At 35.7% G+C, this 15,522-nt stretch overlaps 1 protein-coding gene across 3 annotated transcripts in view; it reads left to right on the top strand.

The window, feature by feature from the left end:
• Window positions 1-15,522, top strand: part of USP37 (ubiquitin specific peptidase 37) — an 86,726-nt gene that overhangs the window by 4,521 nt on the left and 66,683 nt on the right. For all 3 annotated transcript variants that reach the window (XM_044241595.1, XM_044241593.1, XM_044241594.1), the window contains exons 2-7: window positions 204-299; window positions 5,032-5,255; window positions 8,609-8,780; window positions 10,482-10,582; window positions 13,236-13,414; window positions 13,990-14,064. In XM_044241595.1, the coding sequence (XP_044097530.1) occupies window positions 5,100-5,255; window positions 8,609-8,780; window positions 10,482-10,582; window positions 13,236-13,414; window positions 13,990-14,064 (683 nt within the window). In that variant the 5' untranslated portion in view covers window positions 204-299; window positions 5,032-5,099. The remainder of the gene's footprint in view (window positions 1-203; window positions 300-5,031; window positions 5,256-8,608; window positions 8,781-10,481; window positions 10,583-13,235; window positions 13,415-13,989; window positions 14,065-15,522) is intronic.

The following is a 15,522-nucleotide window of genomic DNA, read 5'->3' as shown; positions in this document are numbered from 1 at the left end:
AGCAGATAAATCCCTAAAGTCGATGGTGTGTATATGTGTGTATCTTAAGCATTATATTTTAAATGTTTTTAGTAAGGTAGCTTGTAGTTTTTAAATAATCAAAAAGAGTTCATCTTTGTTGTATAAAATGATTGATTTTTTTTTTAAATTTTAATTTTGGTAAATTGGATTCTTTTAAAAAGGCACACTTATATTTTCTTTAGCTGAGTTGATGGCTTCCGGAGAACTGGCATAGCTGCAAAATATGAGTAGTTCCCCAAGAAGAGTGCATTGCCTTTGGCACAAGGATCAGAATAAAGGTGAATTGTTATTACATAGGGTTTTTCAGTAAAAGTCACTGAAAAGTAAGTAATGTTTTTATTTGGATGTATGTTTTCAAGAGTATGCAAATTGGCGAGAATTAACAGTTCTTTCTTCTATTTTGTAGTAATGGTTTTATTTTAGCATGCTTGGTCTACCACAGAACACCCCCTACATAAGGATGTTTTCATAGTAGTACTTAAAATATGTGCATTTAAATAACCGTACAGGGTCGGGAAACATTTTTGTCAATATTATTGATTGAGCTTTCATAGAATGCTCAGAGTTAAACAGGAATTCTAGTAATTGTGAGAAAAGTTAGGGAAAGAGGACTCTCTTTGGACCTACTTAAAGAATAATTTGATCTTGTTACACCTTGTCTCGTAATGTTGCTTTGATATGGAATTAGCATCATAGAGTTCAAAGAAACCTTCTCATTGGCCTCGGTTCATAGAAAGTTTAACTGTTACTACTGGATCATGCTGCATACTGAAAAATAAACTTAGTTTTATTTTGTTTTTTTTTTTTCTCTTAATAGAATAGGACAAACCTTGATAGTATAATGAATGTATAAAAGTAGATATAGTTAATTCATTTAGTGCAAGAGCCAGGAATGGACTACATTAAAGGATTAAGAAAAAGTTTTGTTGGTTCTACAAATTTTATGTCCTATACCTTTTAGGGTCTTTTTTTTTTTCCTTAGAGGAAAGAATGGTTGCTAGTAGAAATGGTGAAGGAAGTATTCAGTATCTGAAGTAAAATTTCATATACTTAAATCTTTGCATCAAAATGTTTTGAGAATTGTACAGAGAAATTATACATAGAAACAGAAGTAAGCAGTAAAGTTTTTTCTCATGTGTTTTAGTGGACTTGGAAATCTTCACCTTCAATTTTGTTGAATAATGTAGTTTTTAAAAATATGTTTTGTTAGAGGAATTTAAGGTCATTGACCTTTACTTACTTTTGGTCTATAAAAAAAACACTAAGGTAATGGGGTTTTGTTTTCTCTTTTAATTGGTACACTGACCCCTAATGACATTTCAGGAAAGGTGAGGGAGTTTGGCAGAACTCTTTCAATGAAGTTTCTTCATTGAGCAATGAATAGTATGAATCCCAGTTTAAGCAGGTTTACTAATGTTTTTTCTTTAATGTATTCTGTAACTGCGTATTAATTCTTGTTCTTCCACAAATGATTTTTGTCTCACTGAATTTTTTTAAAAAGATTTTATTATTTATTTGACAGAGCAAGAGAGAGCACAGGCAGAGGAAGCAGCAGAGGGAGAGGGAGAAACAGTCTCCCCACTGAGCAGGGAGCCCAGTGTGGGACTCGATCCCAGGACTCTGGGATCATGACCTGAGCTGAAGGCAGATAGGTGCTTAACTGACCAAGCCCTTCTCTTACTGAATTTTGATTAAGATATGAAGACAGCTTTGCATGTAGTAGAAAAGTTCAGATGCACATAGAAAAGGCTTAGATGCAGTGTTCAAAAAATGAGTTATATGAATTACAGCGCCTAGTGGTACTTTATTATAAAGAGTTTAGTAAATATAACCCTGTATTGGCCATTTAAGAGGGATTTATGGCTTCAGTATCTGCTCTTGTATATTTTAACAGTAAATTGAATAGAATTGATAGTACTGATTTCATTATTCTTGAATAATAAGTTTGTTTCTTGTGTGTCAGACACTGCCATAATGGGGACTCAGAGTTTAAAGAATATATTCACTGTCTTCAAATAGCAAAGTGTAGATAGAGACAAAGAAGTAAACAGTTTATGATACAATGTTATACTAGAAGCAAGCACAGGGTACAGAGGAGAATACAGAAGCTTGAAATAGTCTCAGTGTGAATATGGGATTGAGAGAAAAAGGGAAAGGTAGCTAGGAAAGGCTTCTTTTTTTTTTTTTTTTTTTCAAAGATTTTATTTATTTATTCAACAGACAGAGATCACAAGCAGGCAGAGAGGCAGGCAGAGAGAGAGGAAGGAAAGCAGGCTCCCTGCTCAGCAGAGAAAGGCTTCTTAAAGAAGAAAACGTCTAAGCTGAGCCTTGATTTTATAGCTAAGAGAAGAATTATCACGGGGATTTTGGGGGGGATGGGAGAGTCCATACAAATTCTCCAGAGATAAAATATAGTGCATGCAAAAGTATAGTGGTATGAGAACATTAAGGCTTTTGGGGGGAAATTACATAGTTCAGATAGCTGGCTTTGGGGGGCTTGCGGGGGATAGAGAGGTAAGTAGGCCCTGGTCATAAAGGGTGTTTATGTCATGATTTTATTGAGTCTAGATTTTATTGTTTATTTATGAGGGCAGTGGAGTTAAATGATATTAAGGTGGAGAGTGATGTGATTTGATCTACAGTTCATTATAATAAAGATGTCTGAAAGGTGTATGGAGGTAGAATGGACAGGACTCTACCGTGATCTTCCATTTCCAGTTCAATACCAGTAATCATCAAGAGAAATCAAAGTCAACTCCTATGTTTTTGGATGGACAACTGGGGTAGGAGTAGGAGAAGGGTAACATTCTTGACAGTGTTGACAGCAGAGTGGAAAGAAGTCGAAGGACACATCAAAACAATGAAGCACCAAATTATTAATTGCAAAAAAAGTATTATCAACACGCATTGCTGGTCCAAATTCTGTAGTTACTAGTTTGAGCAGTGCCGTGTTAACATGTCTTTAAACAGTAGTGGACTTTGTTACTTTGATGGATTTATATAACTAGCAAATTATCCTATCTAAATCTGGCCAAAGTAGGCATTCAAGAAATTTGATGATATAAGTGAATAGTCATGGAGGACTTAAAATGCATAACATCTTTTAACTATTCTAAGTGTTTTCACATCTTTTTTTAAATTTTACTCCCAGTTATTTGATATTACAGTACCTAGAGGCCTCAAACTAGGGGGCCCCAGGCTGTATCCTGTGTATAGGGGTTTTGTTTGATTTGTAGCTTTTATAAAAATAAATTTGAACTCATTGCCCACAATTTTAAGTGGGAAGTTTTGCATAAGTATTTGGAATTCATGTTCTTGAAAAGTTTGCTGATGTGGCAATAACTGAGTTGACTAATTCTACCTGGTAAAATTAGTTAGATTTCACTAGTAGTTTTTATAGTTTGCCTACTTCAGTCATGTCACCTGCATGGCCCTTCTAGGCAGTTGAGTTTGACCCCTTGTTAACAGCTTATTTATTGGAGGTCTTTAGAGAAAGGTGTTGCAGGCAAGGAATAAATTCAGAAAGTGAATACTGATTTCATTCATATTAAAGCTTTTATCTGTTGTGTGCCAAATGTGTGTTATTTATTTCATTTAGTTATGCAACACTATGGCATTTGCTATTCCTATTTACAGTTGAGAAGACTAATAGTTAGAAAGGGAAGTTATAAATTAGGGACAGCTGTCTCCTAATAGCTAGGTCTCCTGTGTTTTTCTTTTGTATACTACTTTTTTTAAGCTTTTCTAGTTGTTCAGGGACAGGCACAGTATGATGATTTTTAATTTCTTAAATTATAAGCAAGAGTCTGTATTAGCAATGTTTAAAAAAATTTTTTTTAAAGATTTTACTTATTTGAGGAAGGGATGGCAGGAAGGGGGCGTGGGGTTGGGGGAGAAACAGGCTCCCCACTGAGCAGGGAGTTTGAGCTCAACAACTACTCAGGGGCCCAATCCCAGGTCCCTGGGATCATGACCTGAGCCAAAGGCAGACACGCAACTGACTGAGACACCCAGGCACCCCTGTATTAGCACTGTTTTTAGAGATTTGGGAAGAGTATAAATAAAATGTCTTAATAATTTTAGATGATTGTGCCTATGTTTATGTATATACATGTATGTAACACATAATACTACTTAATGTTCTTTGCTATTATAGTTGTATTGCTGATATTTGGTAAGGTAGTTCGAAGGTCTTAAATATTTTTTATTGCTGTAAGTAACTTTTAAGTATTTAGAAGTTCATTCAGAAATTTGAGTATTTGTCAAAGATAAAATTGGTAAAGATTCTTTCCACTTTATGGTAATATTAAGCATAAGTGCTAGGTTGGTTCTTAGGAAGAGAGTTTTTTGTTTGTTTGTTTGTTTCGCCTAGAGAATAAATTACTTTCTCAATATAATTCTGGAAGTTAAGTTAATTTGATTATTCGTAAATTTTTTTTTATTCGCTTAGTGTTTTCAATACGTGTGGCTATGCTTACCCTACTGCCTGGTAGAAGGGATTGTTTTGTGATATGATTTTGGTATTTTGAAAGGAACTCCATTCTAAGAAATGGAGTCAGCTGACTGAAAATATTTTTTAACTTACAATTGAAATCCAAGACCCTTCAGCATTCATGAAGGAAGATAAAATTTAGTTATATTGCTATGGGCAATCACTTTGGAATCTTTGTGGAATCTTTTGTTTTCCTGATTGACATGCCTTTAGTGGCACCAATCTGGTTATTGATAGTGCAAAATGCAAAATTTAAGCACTGTTAGGGCATAGATACTGGACATATGCAAAGAAGGGAACATGTAGAGAAGAAAGAAAGGTGGGTGGATTTAGTCACTGACGTTTGTGATAATTTAGTTGTCTTTCTTGTGCCTATCAGCTAATCAAGGGCTTTAAGAATGCTTAAGAAAAAGTGGTTTATTGAAATAGAAGGACATAATGTGATTTATTATATGCTCTTTCAAACTCTTAATCACTCTTAGTGAATTGTAACTTACTATTTTATTTTTCTTCCATAGAATCTGTCAGGTGAAGGTGTATTTTTGCTTTTTAATTTGGCTAGAAGCAATTTATTTTTAAAGAAAGTATGTCTCCTCTGAAGATACATGGTCCTATCAGAATTCGAAGTATGCAGACTGGAATTACGAAATGGAAAGAAGGGTCCTTTGAAATTGTGGAAAAAGAGAATAAAGTCAGCCTAGTAGTTCACTACAATACTGGAGGAATTCCAAGGATATTTCAGGTATTACTGTATTTTGATGTGGAATAGATCTTGAATCACACCCTTTAGTGAATACCTTCTCTGTACCATAGTAAGTGTAATGGTAACCTTCCTTCTAGATTAACGTTTCTTCTTATTTCTGGGACACTAAGTTTTGTGTGCATATTTTAAGAATTTTTGAATAGCATCATTGATGGTGTAAAATAAAGAGCAGGAAGTAGTCACCATTATTGAAAAGAAAACGAGGAGGAAGCTGAGAGAACTGAGTTTTCTATCAAGCTATTTTAAAAACCACAATAGGATAACTTTAGTTATTCCTTGTTTTTCCTTAGTATATATAATAGATTCATCACTGTGTAGTATTAGCTTTGAATAGCACTTACTAGTGTCTTCTAAAACTAATGCCTACTTCCTAAATAATCCTGCCAAAGGTTGTGGTATGGACCTTTCAAGGATGATTATTCAAGGTCATTCTTACTGATGTTTTCTTCTAACTATAAACTATTGAAGAATTTCATAGTTTTATCACTGCAGAAAATAGTTAATTTTATTTTTACTTCTATACTGTTTATTCTGTATAGCTAAGAGCTACTCATCTTAATATGATTTGAAGAAAGCAATATCATTTTTGTGCACTTTAAAATTCCGTATTTGTTAATTTGATACTACAAAAGTATAATATTCATTCTAAACTGAAGTACTTTGTTGAATAACAATTTATGAAATTTTATGCTTGAGAACCATAGAGCTGGGGTGAAATTTCCATTTCTCTTTACATTTGAACTGTGAAAATAAATTGCTTATAATTTTGTATATCAAAGATATTCTTAAATAGATTGGAGGTCGTGACATGGGAAGTAGAAACAATAGTTGTTTCCGCCACATACATGTTATCTACTAATTGGTCATCTCAGTGAAAGAAAGATTCCTTTTCAAATAGATTCTGTTTCTCAGTCCTTAGCCCAAAGTAGCAGTCAGTAAATATTTAAATATTTAAGCAAACATGGTTCTTTAGGAGCGTGAGGATTCTGCCTGTGATTCCAGCCTCATTGCAGTTCTAGATCAGTTTCCATTCAGCATTTATTTTGCTAACCACTTACAGATTACTGTGGTGGGTAGTGTACTAAGGGTTAAGAATACGGAGCTGAACGAGATGCTTTTCTTCTCAAACTTAAGCATAATCAGAAGGATTTTCAGATGTAAAAATATTTTAGAGACACTGAAGTAATGCAAAGAAGAGAGTGGTTTGTGCCTGAGCATTTAGAGGATAAATAGGAGTTTGCCAAACAGTGGAGGTAGGACAGAGGTGATTTCTATCCATGGACAGACACATGCAAGTGTGAATCAACCCTTAGGGAACCAGAAAATTATTTTAAAATAAATGGACAGTGGGGAGTGTATGGCAGAAGTAGAGGCTGAAGAGCTAGATTTGAACCAGATCTTGAAGTATCTTACTAGTCATAATAAGAGGATCTTATTCTAAGGAGTCAAGAATCTCAAGTTCACTTTCATTTAGAGGCTAGGCAGATGACCGTTTCAAGAGATAGTGGAAGAATAGGGACATATAGGAGGTTATTATGGCAGTTTCCATGAGGAATAAAAGTCCTGATTAAAGGATAAGACAGCAGGAAGAAACAGGAGGAGGAAAGAATGGATTTGAAGAGATTTCAAGATGACTTGACTCATTAGATTTAGGGAGTGAGAAAGAAAAGACTGGGAAGATTCCCAAATTTCTGAATGGATGGCCATGCCTTTCATGTTTTGGTAGGGAGCAGAGGGAAAGAATTGGGGTGGGAGGATTAAGAGAAATGAGTTGTTTGAGGTGTCAGGCATTCAGATGTTGGTATCTAGGAGGCATTAGGTAAATAGCACTGGAACTCCAGCAGAGAGGTCTGGACTTAGAGAAAAGATGGAAGGCCTCACCATGGTAGTTAATAGAATTACAGGCTTCATAGGATTTTCAGTTGTTGAAGACTTCAAATTCAAGTTTATTCTCTCATCTTGTTTGTTCATAAACTTTTTCCCTTACATATTTTTCATTTTTAAAAAGTGGTATATTGATCTGAAAGTTGTTTTATGTGATCTCTTTTCCTTTTGTATGTTAAATTTCTTGTTTAAATATTTCAGAGTTAAAGCCATTGAGACTATTGTGCTTTATGATAGAATTTTTACTGAAGAACATGAATTTAAAACCTACTTTGAATATGTATATATCATTTGAAATTTGAATATAAATTAAGTCTGATAAAATTTTCATTCTTATCTAAAAATTGACAAAGATCAGTTCCAGTTTAAAAAATATAAAATACTATTATTTATTTCTTTATGCTATTCAAGAGGTATGTCTTCAGCAAAAGGCAGCTTTTGAAACCTTTGTATATGCCTGCTGAGGGAGAACATTAGAGAATAAAGATGCCTAGTTGGCAAGAATTATTTAGGTAGTAAACTGCAAGATTTAATTTGGTCTTAGAGAAATTTCAGCCAAGAGAAAATGAAAGTTATTACTTCATAGCACATAGCCAGAATCTGGAAGAGTGTAGAACAAATTATCGAGCCAGTTCTAGGGAATGGAAGAAGTGAGCTAAGAGTTCAGAGTGCTCATGAGCTTCATGATTGAATGAAAGTTAAATGAGCCTGCTTACGGGATTAAAAAAGAAAGAAAGATGGGGGCACCTGGCTGGCTCAGTGGGTAAAGCATGGGACTCTTGATCTCAAGGTTGTAAGTTTGAGTCCCATATTGGGTATAGAGATTACTTAAAAAGTCTTTTTAAAAAAAATACATACATATACATAGATAGATGATAGAAGAAGATGTTTTTTCACATTGATAAAGGTTTGTTTTGATTTGTTTTTGAGAGGTGGAATTCTTTTGCAGGTTATAGTTTGGATTAATAAATCCTTTTAAATTACAGCTACCTACACCAATTGCCAGGTATTTTACAGGTGTTGTGTTTTTTCTTTTGTTTTGTTTTTAAAGGGGGAAGAAAGAAAAAGCTTCTAACACAATACGGCTTTCTAAACTAGTGCTAGTGTAATCATCTAGGCTCTGTAAATTGTTAACTCACTAGTTTTTTAGTTTTATAACTATGGCTGAAAATTTCCTATTTCCAATTTCCTACCATAAAATCAGTAGTGCTAGGGTTACTTTGTAAAATAAGTTTTAATAGTAGGTGTTTGCCTTTCCTAAACGTGAAATCTTTAAGTGTATCAAGAAATGGGAACTCTTTCTGGTTGGAGGGAAAACCCTAAATTAATACAGGAAAGACTAAGAAATGTAATTTAGAAAATATAAAATTTAGTATGGCTTATACAACTTACTATACTTTGTTCCTGTGTATTTTTTACAATAACGATTTTCCTTTTCTGTTGATTAGCTAAGTCATAACATTAAAAATGTGGTGCTTCGACCAAGTGGAGCGAAACAAAGCCGCCTGATGTTAACTCTACAGGATAATAGCTTCTTGTCTATTGACAAAGTACCAAGTAAGGATGCAGAGGAAATGAGGTTGTTTCTAGAAGCAGTCCATCAAAACAGACTTCATGCGGGTGAGCACTGATCTTCCCAGGGTTTGCCATTAACAGTTACTAAAGAGTATTACTAGGTAGTAGATCAGTATCACTGATGAATATTGACCCCAAATCCCCAACAAAATACTAGCCATGAATTCAACAGTATATGAAAAGGATTATATACTGGGGCACCAGTGTGGCTCAGTCAGTTAAGTATCCCACTCTTGGTTTTGGCTCAAGTCATGATCTCAGTGTCATGGGATTAAGTCTTCCTCTCACATCAGGCTCCGAATTCAGCAAGGAGTCTGCTTGTCCCTCTGCCCCCGTATGCATACTCTCTCTCTCTCTCTCTCTCTCTCTCTAAGTGGGATTTATTTCTGGAATGCGAGAATGGTCTGAGCTATGAAAAATCAATGTGATGTACCAGATGAGTGAATGAAGGACAAAAACCATGTGATTTTTTTCATGCAGAAAAAGTATTTGATAAATTTTTTTTTTTTTTTTTAAAGATTTTACTTACTTACTTGACAGAGAGAGCGATCACAACTAGACAGAGAGAGAGGGAGAAGCAGGCTCCCTACTGAGGAGAGTGCCTGATGTCGGGCTTGATCCCAGGACCCTGAGATCATGACCTGAGCCGAAGGCAGAGGCTTAACCAACCGAGCCACCCAGGTACCCCTCCAAACCCTTTCATGATAGAAACACTCAACTAAACAGGAAAAGAAGGAAACTGCCTTAACCTAATAAAGGTCGTATATGAAAAGCTCACAGCTAACATACTCAACAATGGAAAACTGAAAGATTTTCCTTTAAGATAAGGAACAAGGCAGGCAAGGAAACCCTCTCCCCTACTATCTAATATAATACTAATACTTAATGACTGAGCCACCGGGTGCCCCTTAATAGACCTTTTCTTAAGAAATAATGTAGTACTGGGTGTCTGAGTGGCTCAGATGGTTAAGCATCTGCCTTCTGCTCAGGTCCTGATTGCAGGGTCTGGGATCATGTCCTGCATCAGGCTTACTGCTCAGTGGGGAGCCTCCGTCTCTCTCTCCTGTTCCCCCTGTTTCTGCTTTCTCTCTCTCTTTCAGATAAATAAATCCTTAACAAAAAAAGAAAGAAAGAATCTAGTGCTTCAAATGAGTTTTCCACTATTACTGTTAGTCTCCAACTCTCATTAGCAGAACTTTATTACTAATATTTTAGAGTTGACAGACTTTTAATTGAGCTTTTTAACTTAAATATAATAAAAATACTAGAAAATGAAGAGGCAGCAGTGCTACTTTGCTTGTATTTAATATGTATTTGATACACTACTTTTCCTTGTAAAATTTTTAAAAAATTATGGTTGCTTGCCATTGAGTACCAACCCATGTGTTACATGGTTCCTTGGTATCTGTTGTCCGTGTTCATGCCATAAACACATAGTCACTGAATTTTCTGTAGTGTTAATTACCAGGTATTTATATAGGAGAATTTCTAGCATTTTTATTTTGCACTTAAAATTTTATTTTTCTGTTATATCTTCTCAAATTTGTGCATGTTACTTCATTTTTTGCTTGAGAATCTAGCTCTGAATTTTAATTACTATTTATATCAGGTATACTTTCAGAAAGAATTGGTTGTTTAGCACTTTCATTTTTTTATGCATCTGTTTTTTCAGTATTCTATAATGATGATTAATCTCTTTATTAAAATAAATGACGTGGGATTATTTATTTATTTCCCCCCTACCAGCCATGAAGCCTTCTCAGGGGTCTGGTAGTTTTGGAGCTATTCTGGGCAGTAGGACGTCACAGAAGGAAACCAACAGGCAGCTTTCTTACTCAGACAATCAGGTATGTTCATTTGAATCTTTCTAGCTTTTAGGAAAAGTTATAATCAGGGTGCCTGGGGGCTCAGTGGGTTAAAGCCTCTGACTTTGGCTTGAGTCGTGATTCCAGGGTCCTGGGATCAAGCCCCGCATCGGGCTCTCTGCTCAGTAGGGAGCCTGCTTCCTTCTCTCTCTCTTCCTGCCTTTCTGCCTACTTGTAATCTCTGTCAAATAAATAAATAAAATCTTAAAAAAAAAAAAAAGTTATAATCAACTATTACTATGATCATCTTTTTTGTTTGTTTGTTTTAAAGATTTTATTTGAGAGAGAGAGAAAGAGAAAGTGAGAGAGGGATTATAAGCATTGGGAGTGGGAGAGGGAGAAGTAGGCTTCCCACCAAGCAGGGAGCCTGTTGTGGGGCTTGATCCCAGGACCCTGGGATCATGACCTGAGCCGAAGGCAGATGCTTAACGACTGAGCCATCCAGGTGTCTCTATTATGAACATCTTTTCAAGATCTATCGCATCCTGTCCTTCTTACATGTAGTTTTACTGAACATACAATTTATGCTCTGTGTCTCATGGTCATCATTATGAACCACAGTAAAGTATAGTTTTTAAAAGCATAGTTTTGGAGTTAGATGTGGGTTGGAAATTTGGTGCTGATACTTAGTGGTTGTGGGTCTTTGAAGAAGTTACTTAAGTATCCTGGCCTTACTCTCCATCTGTAAAATTGGGGCAGCAGTAATATTTTAAGGGTTGTTATGAGATAATGCATGTAAAAGTGCTTATTAGCCTACAATACCATATACTAACAATGCTATAAATGTTTCCTACTATTATTTCTGTGATGTCCTTTGGGTCTGTTGTGCATTATGAACTTTACCCCTACACTGTATGATATCAGACTGTTTTATTGAGGTCTTCTGTTTGTTTTTTAAATAGTTTCTCTTTGATAAATATTCAGACAGTCATAAGACTTCCTTTGTACTATTGTAATTTAGCAGACCTATGTCTTTGAAAATTTATTCTGTAAAGGGAAACCAGGCATAAACTAAGAAAAACTTGGAAACTATCCTGTAAGTAAACTGCACATACTTGAAGTGTACAATTTGATATATTTTGACTTATGTGTCTACCTGTAAAATCATCACCATAATCAACTGAGAGAACAAAACCATACCCCTTAAAAGTTTCCTCCTCCCTGTTTGTAATTCCCTTCCTGCTTGCTCTCTGGCCCCATCCCTAAACCACAACTGGTTTGCTTTCTGTCGTTATAGATTAGTTTGTGTTTTCCAGAATTTCATATAAATGGAATCATTGCGTAATTTTTTTTGTCTAGGTTTTTCACTCATTGTAATTACTTTGAGATTCATCTGTGGGTAGAAATTTGAACTGTTAGAATATTTAAACGTATAGATGTTATCATATATGACCAGCAAATACTTACACACTCATAAGTAATAATTCTTATCAGTGGGATTGTAAAGTCAATATTATGGGTCATAACTGGGATTTTTAAAAAAAGGAACAGAATAGAAAATAATTGAGGAGGTATTGTACATAGTAAGGGTAAGTATTGATTTCTGAAACTTTTGGTTATTTATATGTACATATAGTAGTTGTGATGTAAAATATTTCTACTAAGTGGAGCTCATGGTCAAAAAGGTTGAAAAATGCAAAACAGCATACATATAGTATTCTACCACATGTATAACAAAAAGGATAAAATTGCTTTACATTTGCATTAAGAAGAATACTTATAAGGGACAAGAGCATGGGAAAGAATTGAATATATGGCAGTAGGTGAAAATGAGACATCCCAGGAAATGGCTTTGATAATAGTATTTTGATTTTTGAGTCTTGAGACTGTATCACCCATTTGAAAATAAATTCTAACTTTTTGAAACTGTTCATTCAGGTGATCTCAGAGATTTTTTTCTTTTCTATGCTAACGTATGTAATTCTGTAGAAAGAAAGAAATTGGAAATTTATTCCATAGACAAATCACATAGCTTTTAATCTAGTTATGAAATTTACTGGCAGAATGCTGGTCAAAAGCACTATTTCCCAACTAATATGTTTAAATTGCTGTATTCACTCTGAATGTTCTTGCTGTGTCTTTAAGGTAGATTATTTGATTCATTATCTGCCAGGGTCTCTCTCTTATATTCATTCTCCCCATCAAAGGTTATATGAGGTATTTATAACTTTGCATTTAAGTTGTGGCAACCAAATGTCATCGTTGCTCCTTTTTCCCACACTATGTCACTTTATCAAAAGCATAATTGGATTTTTTTCTCTGAAGATTTGTTTTCATCCTCATCACTAGAATCACATAGTGGGTATCTGAGTCTTTTCTTAATAAGTCAGATATTTAAAGCAAATTCCTTTCTGCCTCTAGTCATATTGTGAAAATTTTAAATTTATAGGCATGCTAGAAGAAAATAAGTGTCAAGTTCAATTTCTGATACAGATTGTACGTTACAATCAGTGAGAGTGCTTTAAAAAAAAAAAACTACTTATGAATGGGCTTCACCCCAGGCCAATTAGCCTAGAATGTCTGGAGATGGGTTTTCAGTTTTATTTTTTAAAAATTGAGTCCACATGAGAATCAGTGATCTAAAAGCTTGCCAATTAATTTGAATATTTAGCTATGTTAAACTTTACTCTTACAGGCATCTTCAAAAAGAGGAAGTTTGGAAACTAAAGATGATATTCCATTTCGAAAAGTTCTTGGTAATCCAGGTAGAGGATCAATTAAGACTGCGACAGGAAGTGGAATAACTGTCACCCGGGCAATTCCCTCTTTGACGTCTACATCAACCCCTCTCAGATCAGGGTTATTAGAAAATAGGTATGGAAGACTTACTTTCTTTTTCTTAGTCATTAGCTGTAGCTATTTATAAATGTCTTTTTGGCCTTTTAGAAAGGCAGATACTTTGAGAAAAAGGAGATTGTCCAGTTCATAAAGTATGTTAGAAGAAACTATACATTTTATTAAAAATATTTTTTTTAGTAGGTAATTAGTAATGGGTTTTTTATGATTTATGTCAACGACAAATACTGAGTATGCAGATATACAGTATGTATCTTTTAAAGATTTTATTTATTCATTTGAGAGAGAGAGAGAATGCACAAGTTGGGGAGAGGCAGAGGGAGAGGGAGAAGCAGCAAAAGCAAACTCTTCATTCTGTTGGGAGCCTGACAAGGGGCTTCATCATAGGACCTGGAGATCATGACCTGAGCTGAAGGCAAACGCTTAACCGTCTGAGCCACCCAAGTGCCCCAGATATATGGTATATTAATCAAAATATGGTTTAGAGAACTAAACAGCAGTAATCACAGTTCCTGTCCTTGAGTATGTTGGTTTATACTTTTTAATGGTGTGAATTATGACTTTTTAAAATAATTTTTCTTTGTCCTCTACAGGACTGAAAAGAGGAAAAGAATGTTATCTGGCTCAGAACTGAATGAAGATTACCCTAAGGAAAATGATTCATCATCGTAAGTTGCTTTAAGAACCCCTATGGCACTAGGGGTGCCTGGCTGGCTCAAACCTTTAAGTGTCTTGCCTTTACCTCAGGTCATGATCTCAGGATCCTGAGATTCAAACCCTGAGTCAGGGTCCTTACTCAGCAGGGAGTCTGCTTCTTCCTCTCCCTGTCTGCCCTCCACCCCATCCCTGCACTGTGCTCTTTCTGTCTCTCAAATAAATAAAATAAAATCCTTAAAAAACAAATAAAAAAACCTTTATGGCACTAGGTCAGTGTTTGTTATAATGGAAAGTACACTCACTATGGAAAATTGGCGGTGGGGAGAGGGGTTCAGTTTATGAGAATTCTAAAGATAGAATTTAAAGTATTTTGGGGGCACCTTGGTTACTCAGTTGCTTTAAGGGTCTGCCTTTAGCTCGGGTCATGATTTTGGCGTCCTGGGATGGAGCCCTGCATTGGCCTCCCTGCTCACCAGAGAGTCTGCTGCTTCTCCATCTCCTTCTGCCCCTCCACCCGCCTCATGCTCGCTTACTCTATCTCAAATAAATAAAATTTTAAAAAAAGAATTAAAAGTATTTTGGTGATGGTAGATTACAGGCTTCATAGAGTATTTGGCCATTGCTCTTGCTCTGCTTATTTCATTGCCCTTCTGCCATCCTAGCTTTTTTTAATCTGCAATACTTAGAGGAAGAATAGAATTAAAGAACTCTAAGCAGATGTTTGTTTTTTTAATTTTTAAAAATCCTTTTAAAGGTTTATTTATTTGAGAGAATATACATGAATGAGGAGAAGGTAAAGGGAGGGGGGAAGCAGATTCTCCACTGGGCAGAGAGCCCCATGTGGGGCTCTGTTTCATGACCCTAAAGTCATTACCTGAGCTTAAACCAAGAGTCAGATGCTTAACTGACTGAGCCACCCAGGTGCCCCTGAACAGATGTTTCTCGTTGGCTGCTCTTCTGTTGTGAATTCTTTCCTTCCCTTTGCAATCCCCCCAACCCATGAAAAGTTAGCCTAGGAGTAAAAGGATGTGAACCCAGGGTGCTTGGGTGGCTCAGTCAATTAAGGATCCAACTGTGATTTCAGCTCAGGTCATGATCTCAGTGTTGTGAAATTGAGCCTCATGTCGGGCTCCATACTGGGTGTGAAGCCTGCTTAAGATTCTCTCTCCTTCCCGCACCATCCCCACACCCCCACCCCCGGCACGTGAGCATGCTCTCTCTCTTTAAAAAAAAAAAAAAAACGGTGGGGGTGGGGGGGTGCTGTAAACCAGACATGGGTTCTAGGCGAGGAACATCAATCTTTTAGAGTTATTTTCTGGTTGAACAAAAGAGGGTAGACCTACAGCAGGACAGTCACCAACTTGGTCTCTTCCTCATCATGAGGGGGTTTGGTTTGGTTTTGTTTTAACTGTTTGGGGGAGAATATTTACTACACTGTTATGAAATACCTCAGTTAATACTTTTTTTAA

This window comes from Neovison vison, chromosome 3, assembly GCF_020171115.1.
Source record: "Neovison vison isolate M4711 chromosome 3, ASM_NN_V1, whole genome shotgun sequence".
NCBI lineage: Eukaryota > Metazoa > Chordata > Mammalia > Carnivora > Mustelidae > Neogale > Neogale vison.
This window is presented reverse-complemented; position numbering and strand designations above follow the sequence as displayed.